Here is a 15007-nt window from a genome sequence, read left to right on the forward strand (position 1 = left end):
ATCGTGAATAATCGAATTCTTTTTCAGCACTTGTAGTGCAAAATAATCTTCTCTTTTGACGTGTAAATAGTGGATTCAAGAAAACTGCCTCAGTGATTGTATGTTGGAGCAAGCATACGGAATTACTATTCTTAACACCCCTAGTGTAAATATCTTTTCTAAACAAATATTGTAGCATGTTATAGGGGAAGAGTGTTCTTCTGCACATTAACTCCAATGTTAATCATTGTAGTCAGGTACACGTAACCGGCATATCGATCAATAGCCTCGGCTTTCATGTTAGTGTGACGTTTGCATGACGTTACTGCACGCGCATATTTACATTCGAAGCTTGAGGACCAGACCATATCGATCAAGAAATACTCTCGTCTGTGTTTGACATTAGATTATTATTCTCTTTCGACACCAGGTCCTAACAGTATAAAACAGGCTAGAAAGACATCCCTTCGTTACTAGGACCTAGCAGTCCACTGACACTCAGTTAGCGAAGGCTTTCAGCTCTGATAAAAACACTACTGGAAAGAAGGGGATAAGCTGAAGCTCAATCTCTTCTTTTGAAAAAGCTATGCCGAGCTGTAAAACCTCATGTACTCCAGCACACGCTATGCTGTTAGGCCTAGCAGCTGTTGCAGTTTTGATCGTACTTTCAGCTGGCCTGATTGAACTGGGAGCAGCCTCACCAGAGGTTTTCACCAATTCTTTTTTAGTCAGACTGATCGGTGACCATGGGAACGATGTAGCACATCAAGTAGCCAAGCGTAACGGTTTCATCAATCTGGGTCCGGTAAGTAAAGTATTACATGATCAATAAATTACCTAAAAGTATATTGTCTATTCCAAGTTTGATTGTGCAGTATAAGAAAATATAAGTTTAAGGATTTTTTGAAAATTCAGTATAATAACGGAGCTTCTTTCCAATTACGAACGACAGTATTATATGAATTACAATCCTGATTCGTGCCAGCTGGTACACTCTTATAGCTCCGAGCATAAACTTTAGAAGTGGGATGAAGTTGAAAAAGTAAATCCAAAAACCGATCGATAATATTCTTGGTGCTATTGATGTTAGGTTTAAAGGGTTTCAACACTAAGTCAGAATTATTTCAATTAGCGTTATGTATTTATCATAAATGTACAATTTAGGCCTCACTGAATTAGCTCTTGGCACTTAAATATCTCGAAGTCCAAGACAGATTCAATCAAATAAACACAGAACACTTACCGTGGCTGTCTTGGCCAGATTCTATCAAATAAACACAGAACACTTATCATGACTGTCCTGGCCAGATTCTATCAAATAAACACAGAACACTTACCATGACTGTCCTGGCCAGATTCTATCAAATAAACACAGAACACTTACCGTGGCTGTCTTGGCCAGATTCTATCAAATAAACACAGAACACTTACCGTGGCTGTCCTGGCCAGATTCTATCAAATAAACACAGAACACTTACCATGACTGTCCTGGCCAGATTCTATCAAATAAACACAGAAGACTTACCATGACTGTCCTGGCCAGATTCTATCAAATAAGAACAGAATATTTACCATGGCTGTCCTGGCCAGACTCAACACAACTAACACCATGAACTTCTTGAACGTATTGGGATGAATTAGTATCATTGTTCTAAGTTGTTGATCACGTAAAGCTATGAGGCTTGCTAATTAAAGGTAATAACTCTGTGATCAAAGTATAAATCAATTACTGCGTATTAATGTTTCTTGGTTCGTTACGTATTTTTTATACCTCAGACAAGGGAGAACATATTGGTGCAGTCTAACAATTGCAGTGGACAAACATCTCTAGGCTATAAAAACCTATGACGTCAGCCTAAAAAACGTTATTATGCACTCGTGGTTTCAAATCTACGATGCTCTTGAAAAAGCCAATGATGCTAATTTGACAACGTTTTTAACATACGAGTTATTAAAGCCCGTTATATTAGTCTAACATTACTTTTATATTCAGAAGGAATACACATTTAGTAACATACATATATATATATATACAATCCTTGAATAACACAGGCGTGGTTGATACTGAGAAAATTTACAAAACTAACTACCTATTCATAGCAGTATTTAAGTCTTTCTTTAACGTGGTATTGAGTATGCAGTTAAAATATGTCATCTATGTCTAGCCGGAGGATAATGCCAGCAATATCTACTGAAGCAAACATAATATCCAATAAACTCTGAATGACCACTTGCCAGTAATAGAAAACGAAATAACTGTTATATATGATGATTCTAGAGGGTCCTATAAAGTACGTGTGGAATTCTAATAAACTATTTATGTCAGGAGACCTGAAAGAGAAATATTCTGTATACATTCTTTCCAACATCATCTTATGGTAAGTAGGATCACACGTCCTTTCCCGCATTTGGGTTTACTTTAAGTACTTTCTATAGAATACGGTATTTTACTGCAAGAATAATTTTCAAATATAATATATATAATATAATAAAACATTCAACTACCGTTTTTCAACTAAACATAAGTAACATAGATTAAATGCGTATTTTTTTCGAAATCTGCAAACATAAAATACAATCCTCATCTACACTATTATTCTGCTTGTTTGTATGTACAACCGTTACGCTTTCTGACCAAGAACCTGCTGCATACGCATGCGTAGTTAGAATGTTCCCCCAAGAAAAACCGCGCATGCGCATTATTCACTCGACGACAAACAGTCTGCCTGCGGCAGGGAGCCGCACATTTCAGTGATCAAATCGCTACAATTGCTGTATGAAACAAGAAGTAACAACAAAAGGAGAATGAGAATATACTTTACTAACCATTATGTACAACAGAATATTAAAAACTTATCAAAGGTTTGACGTTAGGTCGTAGAATAACATCATAAGTTTATTTATCGATAGTATTAAGTACAGTAAAGTTTAGTCCTAACTAAACTAAAGTACAAAACTTACACAGGTTACAGTGTTAATTTATCTCTTTATCGAACTTAGGCCTAATATAAATTAACGTTTCATAAAGTACGGCCTATATACAAGTGGATTTACATGTTTTGTTGTCTACGATTACAATTTGTTTGTATTGTACTAGAAATGTTATATTTAAAGAAGTACTATTACGATAAAGATACTAATTTGGCCGGAAAGTTGTGCGGGTCTCTGCTAGTACAAATTAAATAGATTAAAACATATTGAAAATAATTTAGTTGAAACTTGTCAAATATATTCTCCTTTTCATTTGTTTATTTTGATTAAATTTTTATTGTAATTATACATTATCTTCATATTATAGAGAAGCAGTGTATTTCCTCAATCTTGAATAATGTACAACAAAATATACCTTTTACTTTCTTTATTGTCCTTAGTAGTGGTTTTTACGGTTTCACAGTTCCAACTATCATTACATAATTACTGCTACTTCCCCCCTTGGCATGGCATTGCTAGGTGGTTCGAATCCCCGTCCCACCAAACATGTTCGCCCTTTCAGCCGTGGAGGCGTTATAATGTTACAGTCAATCCCCACTATTCGCTGGTAAATAAGGTACCCCAAGAGTTGGCGGTGGGTGGTAATGACTAGCTGCCTTCCCTCTAGTCTTTCACTGCTAAATTAAAAACGGCTAGCGAAGATAGCCCTCGTGTATTTTTGCGCGAAATTCAAACCAAACAAACCAAACTTCTGTCCTCTTATCTCTATCTATTTAAAGTGGCGCCAAAAAAATATGAAATATTTTTCGAAAAATAATATTTTATGTTTTACATGCCCCAAAATGGAAAACATTAAAATATTGTTCTTTTAGAATTCAAAAATTTATTAAAATGTTTACTGGCATACAGTGTGCTTTTTTTCTTAGAAGTCTAACAAGGAATTTATATATATTTATCCTTAATCTTAAATTACATATTTCTCCAATATATATATATTAGATAAATATACTTCGTAGCTTTATCATTATGAGTTATAAACGTACAGACGGAATTAAAACATAATTTGTCTTAAATATAATTTCAACGTAGAAGGGGATGGTTTGTTGTTTTTTGGATATAATATTAATTAAATTATAGGTATTTTTTGACGTCAAACTGTGTTTCTCTCGCTATCACTTATTGAGTTGATTGGTCGAAAACAAACATCTTTCTTCCTATCAAGTGACATTTGATTTATAATGATGACTCGTTAATGTTAGTTAAGAGATGCAAAATTTGAGCATCACAACTTCAAAATAGTTTAAATGGCTATATAAAATTAAATAAAGTAAAATTTTCTTCATTGGCTAGACATCTATTGCATCTTATCTTGCGTTTTATATATCGAGGACAAAAGAGATTTCACAATAAGCCAGAAAACATAACAGTCGTCAATATTTTAAAAAACAAGTATCTTTTTAAAATTTTCGCGCAAAACTAGATGAGATTATCGGCGCATAGCCGTCCTTAATTCTGAACTGATAAGACTAGACAGAAAGCAGATAGTCGACAGCATCCAATACACATTTTAGGCTTTTCTGCCTCAAAGTGTTGAGCGTGATCTTTTATTTTTTTTGTTTGGTCGTAACAGGACACGAACTAGGGAATACTTTTATTCCCAGCCTTAGAATTCTAACCCCTAGACCACTCGGCTTTCGAAATAATATGTTATTCTAGAAACACGAAATTTGTTTGCTAGATATGGAAGACTTTTAAAAACAATTTATTAAAAAAAGAAATATGATCTCATAAATTTACATAAAAAATCAAAAGGTTTAATTATATATAAAAATAGAATTTTCATGCGACAACGATTAACAGTAAAACAAGTTATCCTTGTTTTCAAGAGTTCCAAATTGAAATTAACTGATAGCAAAATGCAAATTCTCTAAAGTTTTGAAAATACATAAGTAAAAATATGGTCCCGATTGATTAAATATGGCTGTTTCAAACTTTCATTAAATTTGTATCTGCAAGATTTTGGCACTTATTGATTAAATTGTAACTGAAGTTAAATGATGTCGAATATTTAAATAAGTACTTATCACATTTTCTTTCTATTTAAAAGATTCGAACAGGCAATTTCATAGATAAATATTGTTAAGGGCGTATTAAGTAATCTTCTATTAAATTAACCTAACATCGTTTTTCTTACAAGCACATTCCATTTTTCTAAATTTATCAAATATTTGTTTATATACACCTATATTGGTATAACCTTCTATACAAAGGCCAACTGTGTGATCATATTATTGCTGGTCAACTGGATATTTAGGCAAAGAAATTAGAGATTTACATTAAACATGCGTTCATATTTAAGAATAAACAGATTTATTCTAAAAGCTCCCAACTAAAGGGGAAAACTAGATCATTGAAATTACTTAGAAGTTGATTTTCCCACTCCTTACGGGTCATTCATTGCATGGAAATAAGCATTAATAACTACACTTACAAAATGAGTAATATAACTACAATTTAATACAAGAAAAAAGATCAACCTTCGCCAATTCACTAACAAAACAACATGTATTAAAAATAGATATTTAATCACTTAATTAACAAGAAATAAAGATTACTTAACTATTATTAGCGAAACATTGAATGAAGATGAAGTTTCCCAAGTTACTCACATAACATGTTAGCCCCCAGTTGCACGGCGGTATGTCTGCGGAGTTACATCGCTAGAAACCGGGTTTTGATGCCCGTGGTGGGCAGCGACCAGATAGCTTTGCGCTTAACTACAAGCAACAACAAACATGTCATTCAAAAATTCCATAGACATTATGGAAAATTAATTTTAATTACAAGTGCATTTAAGCACATTAAAAACACAAATTCCCCATTACTTAATAATGTTCTAGATTTCTTTATATTAATAACTAAAACAGGTGAGAAACAAAATTATTAATAAATGAACAAAAATAATAAAAAGTACCAGAATAAATAAAACATATCTATTTTCAAATAAATAGGTCATCCCATTTTTGGGGGCTTTAGTAATCCTTACGTTACATTAATGCAAAGGACAATTATGAAAAATGTTCAATTAAATATTTAAATTTTGTTACAGGTTTATGTTATTTTTTAAATTTCTTTGTTATAAATGAAGTAAATACATTCGTGTTCTTTTTATATTAAATTATGCAGAGATATAATAGTTAAGTGTTTAAAACGCCACATTATGTTCATATCGAAACTATTTTTCTTAATTGACGATGCCCCCCCCCCAAGTGGCACAGCGGTATATCTACGTACTTACAACGCTAGAAACCGGGTTTCGATACCCGTGGTGGGCAGAGCACAGATAGCCCATTGTGTAGCTTTGTGCTTAACTTCAAACAAATAGTTCACTTAACATATAGAGCAGATAGGTGTTTATAAACTTTAGTTTACGTAGTTCTGAAGTTTCAGTGTTTTGATTTTCTAACGATTTGAAACACACTAAAGTTACATTTTATTACAATCTGCCGCTATCCCTTTAGGTTATGATATATGTAAAACTATATTAGAAGATTAATTACAGTAAATAGTGGGAGGATTCAAGAGTGGGCAAAGTGGTAAAATATGCTACTAATTTACTTCCAGATAAAATATATATACAACACGATATATCTATGAGAAAATTGACTTAACACCCAATCAAGAAACATCTCGTTTTCAGAGGTTGTCGAATTTTTTCAAATAAACCAAAGTACGTCTTATATGTGTATAATCAATATATGATATTCAGAGTTAATAACACTTATATAAAACTTCCGAATTAATAATATAGTACAGCGAACCAAATGCTCAGAATTTAAATGATTTTGCTAGATATAGCTGAAATATTGAGACCGAAACAAAACCAATAGTTTTATTTTCCTAGATATGAGATAAACAAACACAATTGTTCGGGTTATGTTACAAGAATTTAACTGATAAAATATATTTTCTTTATTGTAATTCTAATTAGAAACTACCAAAAAAAAAACATTTCATTTTTAATAAACAAAACAGTCTAATTTTGAGTCGTTTCCAACAAGTAGAAACAATATATCTAAGTAACATTTATTTTCACCTCACGAGCACACCAACTCTGTTATAAAACACATTAAACACATGTATTATTAGATTTTATCTTTGTGCCTACTCCAAATGTCTTTAAACCAAAATTTAATTCTTTCGAGCTCGCCTGTATAGTTCTTCAGAAATTCATGATTTCTGTTGACAGCATTCATTTCCTACGAAGCTTAAGGTTAACATGTTACTAGTAGTTTTTACTAATCTTGTGTTTTTTAAGTCTGTTTTCCATGTGAAGGTAACGTTTTCCTTGGATGGTACTAAGTTTGTTTTCCATGGATGATGTCATCGGTCCACATCAAAGTTTTGGTCTTCTTCGATGGTGTTATCATTCCCTCCGAAGGTCATAAGATTTATGGTTGAAATTCTCGTTTCATATGGATGTAATTTCTTTATTGAATATGCTTTAATCTTTTATGGAGGTTAGATTTGTATGAAAAAAAAACTATTGCTGGTTATGAATTTTAAGTTTCTATTGAAGAAACTATCGTCTAATATGAAGGTTCTAGTTCAAAGTGAAGAAACTATAATCCTTTATGATGGTTCTAATTTATAATGAAATTCTCATATTTTATGAAAGTTCTAATTTATATTGAAGACACTATCATCCTTTATGAATGTTAGTTTCCGTTGAAGATATTATTGTCATATAAGAAGGCTATGCTTTTTGTGGGTTGTAATATGATATTTTTGTGTTATGATTTTCTCTCATGTTATTATTTCCATAAGTAGTTATAATCTCAACAGGTATGATTCTCATAAGTAATTTTAATCCACATAAAATGCAATGGTTCCTGTGAATTGTACAGTTATTTTTCACAAGAATATGATAATCATAATATTGCTATATACAAATACTTTTATTTTCATGGGTGTTACAAATGTTCCTAACAAAGATTTTGAATATCTCTGTGTGTGTGGCCCTGCCATATTAACATTTAAGGACCGTGATTCTTATGGGTGGTACTAATATTATATGCGATAATTATAATTATGAAGGATGTTTTTTGATTGCCAATGAACTTCATGAATTACATAGATTACACTGCTACATTAAATGAGGAAATTAATGTCCACAAAGGATAAACCACCCATTGCGTATGAAAGTTGTGGTATATATAAATAGTATTATCAATGTATTTAAATGTTATAAGCTTAATAGATGATAATACCATGGAGGTTATGTTCCTTTTTCTGTAACAGCATCATTTCATGGAAAAGAAGTGGGATTGTACTTCATTTTCCAGGCTGTTACATGTGTTATTTATTCTCTCTTTTTTTTTTCCTTTTGGTGCTTACAACAGCGACAGTTTAATAACCTGCCAAGTCCTGCTGGCTCTGTAATACAGTTGCTTGGTGACAAATCAAATAACGTCTTCAAATCTTTGGCGGCTTGGAACATAGACGTATTAAACTTTCCTTAAAAGACAAACTGACTATGAGGACTGTTTCCACAACAACACCATAATCCACTCTGCTGAGGAATTGACTAGCGTAGTCTCTTAGAAACATTTGTTCTCGGTTTCCAAGGGAGTTGTGGCTTTAGCGCTTGCATATCACCTAACGACGACACGAGATTATTCCAGACTTATGTCGTAGGTCTTAGGGATATTGAAATACCAACCTTCACAACTTCCTCTGATAAGTTCACTAAAACAAAGAAAGATAACCGACCATAAACATTAATGATTTAAAATAGATAGGCAGTTAAACGAGACTTTTAGTTGATGGGATTTTAACGTTATTGCATATAAAAGGAATGTATCCTTAAAAAAAATTACAATAAGATGAGTCTACTAATCCAATTAAATCATATCCTAAATTAATATATTGTTAGCCGCAGCATAGGGGCACATAGAATGGCTCTGAGTTTTTGAATTACTAAACTTTTTTTTTTTTTTTTTTAAGTGATGTGGAACATAATAGAGTTAATTTCATATTCTCACAATCTTCCTGTGCAGATACACGTGTCACATCCACACGTGCATTCTTACCTTCATTATTAGTGCATTGCTTTGCTTCGGTAACGACATTAAGCGCAAATTCCCTTTCTACGTCATTGGTAGGCATGTTAAAAGAATTGACATTTTCAATATAGTACAAGCCTGCCAATGTCACGTTTCTTTGACAAACGTTTCACCAATAGATGTAATTAAAGTTTTGCAAACATTCTATAATAGAGTAGCTTTCCAGCACAAACGTTAAAGAAAACAGGTGCTTATTCAGAGGAAACTGGCGATAATAAATACTATTCAATTATTTCCAGCATAATTTTGAAACGAACATATCAAAATGTATTTCATTCATTCAATGGAAATGTTGTTTCAACAAGGATGCGTAGCAATAAATCTCAGTAGTGTCATAATACAATAATTCTCAGTACGGTATTGTAATAATGCAATAATTCTCAGTACAGTATTGTAACAATGCAATAATTCTCAGTACAGTATTGTTTGTTTTTTGAATTTATGCACAAAGCTACACAATGGGCTATCTGTGCTCTGCCCACCACAGGTATCGAAACCCGGTTTTTAGCGTTGTAAGTCCGCAGACATACCGCTGTGCCACTGGCGGGGCCAGTACAGTATTGTAACAATGCAATAATTCTTAGTACAGTATTGTAATAATGAAATAATTATCAGTACAGTATTCTAATCTATATGAATATAATAATACTGTATGTTGTATGTCCATGTAACCATTTCGCAGGGTGTGGATGAATCTTCACTAAAATTGGTATGTAGGTTCATTAGGTCCGTGCGGAGATAAATACAAATTTGCGGTTTCACATTTTGTGTTTTGCAGTTTTTATGGGCGTTTTTGCGTTTTTTACAATTACATATAAGGGAAGCAACTTTTCATGTCCCAATATAACCTTTCATTAATCATGAATTTATATAACTTCTGTAATTTTCAGTAAAAGTAAAAAAAGCTTTTAATAATATAGCAATTCTCAGTATAGTTTTTTTATACTTTATCTCACTGGAAAACACTGAAATAAGTTTCAGTAAGTTATTGTTACTCAATAATTTGCCTTATTTGTAATGACAAAGAAATAAACATAACCAAGTAGAACAAAAAACTTGAAGAAATTTATCAATTTAAAATGTAGAACTATGGGAACATGAATAAAAAATGACTTGTGGTCCATAGAATGCGGACACATTTTTTCTTAGCCGTACAAACAATTACAGCAAAAATAGCTATGAAGCAACTAGCACTGTGCTACTTATAGAAGATTTAAATAAACGTAACAGCGCCGAAAAACATATGTAACCACGCTCATACTTCTTAGAAAAGATAATAGTGCTTTAAAATTCAAGATTTAATTCATCGTGGTTGACGTTGTAAACTACTGCCAGATATCTAGCTGACGTTTAACATTAAATCTAGTGATTGGTTGTTAGTGAAATAGTAACTTTATGTTGATTATTAAATAATGTTTGAGCGCTGAAGAATACAAATATATATCCCAGAAAATATCTCAGATGTTAGTATAATTTCTTGATTTATATATCGTTTTTAAGTATTAGAAATACGAAAAGATTCCAGAATTATTTTCAAGGTTTACTTCAAGAATGAATGGAAATGCGATATCTAGTACACATTTGAAAAATGTATCCATCATGGCAAAAATATAGAAGAATTCTCTGTTTTATATCACAAGGATGTTCATCCCCAAACAAAAAGTCGTAGTCTATTTCAAACACTAACAATACGTTGGGGACATTGCTGAGAACTTCTTAATGGTACCGTTTATTTAGAACTTGTTCAGACAATACAACAAAATTTCAGAAGTATCGAATATCTTTTATTTGAGGTTCTATTATTTTAGGTATGCTTTGAAAACCATTTGATAATATCACCTTCCCATTTTGACTCTTACATTTCTGCCTACAATTTAAAAACTATATGATAGGACCTTATATTCTAGAACCCAAATAAATAACACAGGTACATTTCATATCCGACTTATAAAGTATGCGTAATATTACGGTATATCTTCTATTCGAGGTTCTATTATCTTAGGTATGCTTTGAAAACTATTTGATAACATCACCTTCTGATTTTGACTCTTACATTTATGCCTACAATTTAAAAACTATATGATAGGACCTTATATTCTAGAACCCAAATAAATAATACAAGTACATTTCATATCCGACTTATAAAGTATGCGTAATGTTACTGTATATCGGTTATTCGCAAGAAAAGAAAAAACAATTTTTTTCCACGAATAGATAGATTCAAGAAAAGTGCTTCTTAGTATCAAATAATTCTTGTTACAAAATCTTGCTTGTCGACCTGACCCTTAAATTGCCGGCTTAAAACGCACGTTCTTTATTTTACGAAATGTTGAGACTATAGTGACGCACGATTCGTCTGTTTTTAATCGATTATAACCAGGAGAAAAGCAGGCCAGCAATGAAGTATGGGACTGAGGTATATACTGCTTAGCAGATCAATAAAAGATCTGACCTACAGCCGAGGCAGGATCAATTCTGAGTCCTTGAGAATCAAGCTGTACAAACACAGAGAATGCTACGATAATCATACCAGAGACATAAGAATTTAGGGTACTACTAAAAAAAAATCTTACTCTTCATATGATTTCAACCATTATTCATAATTTATCTTACAGTTTCATTTCACATCTGTTTTTTTTTATTGTCTGATGTTTATCTTTAATTGTTTGTTCGTTTTTTTACTCTGTGTAATTAACTAATTCTTATAAAATCTATATTTTTGTATATCTATTCTCATTTTTTTCCTGAGGTTGAAGAAAATCAATCGGAGCTAAAATCAACTTTTTTTTATAAAACTTATGAAATTATTTGAAGATAAGCACAGAGCTACACAATGGGCTATATGTGTTCTGCCCACCATGGTTTCTAGCGTTGTAAGTCCGCAGATACAACGCTGCGCCACTGGAGGGGGGGGGGGGGAACTTATGAAATATATACAAAAAGATTCATATATAACAAAATTACTTTAAAAGTTTAATTATGAACCGGTTGTTAGCAGATTTTTACCAGATGTTTCTTATGTTTATTTGATAAATAAGACAGAGATAGTGAAGAAAATATATTTTATTTAATATACAAGTATCTTTAAGTTTTAAATATTTTTTTTTCGATAAAGCTCTTCTCAAAGTTACACTTTATCCATAAAAAAACTCAAAAAATAATTAACCAATTAATGTGAGATGTATTCTACTTGATGTTGTTTAAAGGTATTGAAAAGTAATTTACAACTTATATCAAAAAGTACTAAAGACGTTAAACAGCTTGATATAATAAACAGAACTGATCCAAATGTAAATTCGTAAATAAGGGGGAATCCTCGACAGCCGCGGCATTTGAAACTATGAGACCTTTTTTTCCTTTTTATTAGCTATATATTTGTGCGCCAGCAATACCAAGCGTAGGGCGCGTTTATACCCGATTCGATTTTATTACTTATCAAAATCTCTTTTCTACCAGCCTCTCAAATTGAAATTCTTTCAGGCAGGATTAAAATAAACTAATCTATGAGACCTCGGGTGTGGGAAAATACATCAATCGAAAGGGTTTGGCCTCCTGAGTCCAAAACCATAATTAAATCTGAAATCAGTCAATAGATGACGGGGCTATGAGTTAAAATTTTGTACTTGAAAAACTTAGAGCCATTCTACGAGCCGCTATGCCGTGGCTAAAAATAGAGAAACACAAACTGTTAAATATTTTCCATTTTTGCTGAGTTAAAAATTGCAATATATATTTTGTAATAGATATATACAAGCTACCAATTAACTGTTTTCCTCCTAAACTTTCAAAGTTGGGAGCTTTATTAGTAGATAAACAGAATATATATATATATCACAGATAAATAGGATTTGAAATACAAAACAAGTATTTCTGATCATAAGAGTCTAGGTACTCTAAACTATACTCTGTTTTTTTATTTATACTATAAATCATAAGCAAAGATGGTTGGTAGTTGTATATGCAACAAGTCATGTGCAAAGATGGTCGGTAATTGTATATGCAACAAGACATGTGCAAAGATGGTCGGTAATTGTGTACACAACAAGGTCATGTGCAAAGATGGTCAGTAATTGTGTACATGACAAGTCATGTGCAAAGATGGTCAGTAATTGTGTACACAACAAATCATGTGCAAAGATGGTCGGTAGTTGTGTACACAACAAGTCATGTACAAAGATGGTTGGTAGTTGTATATACAACAAGTCATGTACAAAGATGTTCGGTAGTTGTGTGCTCAATGAGATATGTGCAAAGATGATCAGTAGTTGTGTTATTATAATACGAATAAATTGGATGAATATAAGAACCTAGAAAACATTTAAAATTGTGAATATTTATCTTTAAAAAGCAAACTGAGAAACGTAACTCACACCACTGGAATTTTTTCAGACTTTTCTCATAATGCATATATGATTGATTAGAAATTGAAACTCCAATTTTTTTGTTAAACGAAATTGCTTTGATGTTACATTTTTTCTGCAGAGCACACCAAGTGTTGTTACGTAAGCTAAGTAATTTCTGAGTTTATTTTTATTGGTATTCATGAAAACAAGTTAAACACACGACAGATTTTTATAATATTAATCTAAGGTAAAGAAGAAAAAACAACTCGTTCAAGAAGTATGAATGTATTTCTCACCATTACGAAACCTTAACACTGTTTACCTGTTGTTAAGCGCAAATGCACACAATGGGCTATCTGTGCTATGTCTATTGCAGGGAACGAACCCCTGATTTTAGCATAAAAGCCCTTAAGCGTACCACTAAACTAGCTAAGAACCGAATTCCGAAAACCTAATAATCTTAAAAACACATCAAACATGTGTTTATAATTGGGTTTCGAGCGTTAGTATAACTTTTTACTTGTTCCACTTATTTTCTTTTTACGTAAAAGAAAGGCCGAGAATATTTATATTGCTCATATTATATTTTTTTCTTTACACAATATAAACAAAAGATGTCAAAGAAAATTTACTTTCTCCTTACATAGGAAGTAAAGGTAATGAAAGGATATTGGTCATCAAATATCTCTTCAGGCAAAAGTGCAAGATATGAGAGTGGCTGATTATAACATTGTTACAAAATGCGGGTTAAGGAAAGTGGGTATAAGGTTAAGCAAGGAATACGTTGAAGTTTTACACGCGTTTATTGGAAAGAAAGACTGGGTGCAGAACGTCACAAAACGCCTAACCGGTACAGCCATCCAAATAGAACTAAAATAGTAAAAGACATTGAAATAGGTCGTCGGACAGGAAGGTATGTTTTTGTAACTGAAGATGGAAGCGTACTATTTTTCAAAGATTGATGTAAGAAAAGAAAGAAAAATATTACTTGACACAAAGAAAACTTAGCGTTAAATATTATACGTGTGTTAGTAGATAACAAGGAAAGAATATAAAGATATAATACGGAATTTTTTTTTCAGAATTAGAAAAAGCAAGGTTTGTAAATGGTTTATGACTATATCTTAAGAAATATTACAAAGTGTAAGATGATACACACTCAAAGATTAGGTTCTGGTGATGAATGGGTTTATGGGTGGAAGGTGTAACTGTTGAGTGATTTTACTGTTGTTGTTGTTGCTACAAGCTTTTTCTTCTCTTTCATGCAATAGAATTAAAGTTATAATCTGAAACTTGGAAACTTTAAAATCATAAACAATATTCAACTTTAAACTGGTACACAATTAAAAACATTTTATTTAGGCCTATCTATGGCATTCAAAAAGTTGCCGACTCTACATGTTTCGACGTCATCCTCAGGAGTTGAAACGTCGGAACATGTAGAGTCGTCAACTTTTTGAAGGCCATAGATAAGCCTAAATAAAATGTTTTTAATTGTGTACCAGTTTAAAGTTGAATATTGTTTATGATTTTAAAGTTTCCAAGTTTCAGATTATAACTTTAATTCTATTGCATGAAAGAGAAGAAAAAGCTTGTAGCAACAACAACAACAGTAAAATCACTCAACAG

The 15007-nt window shown here is 32.1% G+C and overlaps 1 protein-coding gene across 1 annotated transcript in view; it reads left to right on the plus strand.

Moving 5' to 3' along the window:
• Positions 1-375: 375 nt before the first annotated feature.
• LOC106459205 (neuroendocrine convertase 2) overlaps positions 376-15007 on the plus strand; it is a 103899-nt gene continuing 89267 nt past the window's right edge. The window contains exon 1 of the mRNA XM_013918811.2: positions 376-784. Within this exon, the coding sequence (XP_013774265.1) occupies positions 566-784 (219 nt within the window). The 5' untranslated portion in view covers positions 376-565. The remainder of the gene's footprint in view (positions 785-15007) is intronic.

Source organism: Limulus polyphemus, unplaced genomic scaffold (genome assembly GCF_000517525.1).
Source record: "Limulus polyphemus unplaced genomic scaffold, Limulus_polyphemus-2.1.2 Scaffold26, whole genome shotgun sequence".
Lineage (NCBI taxonomy): Eukaryota > Metazoa > Arthropoda > Merostomata > Xiphosura > Limulidae > Limulus > Limulus polyphemus.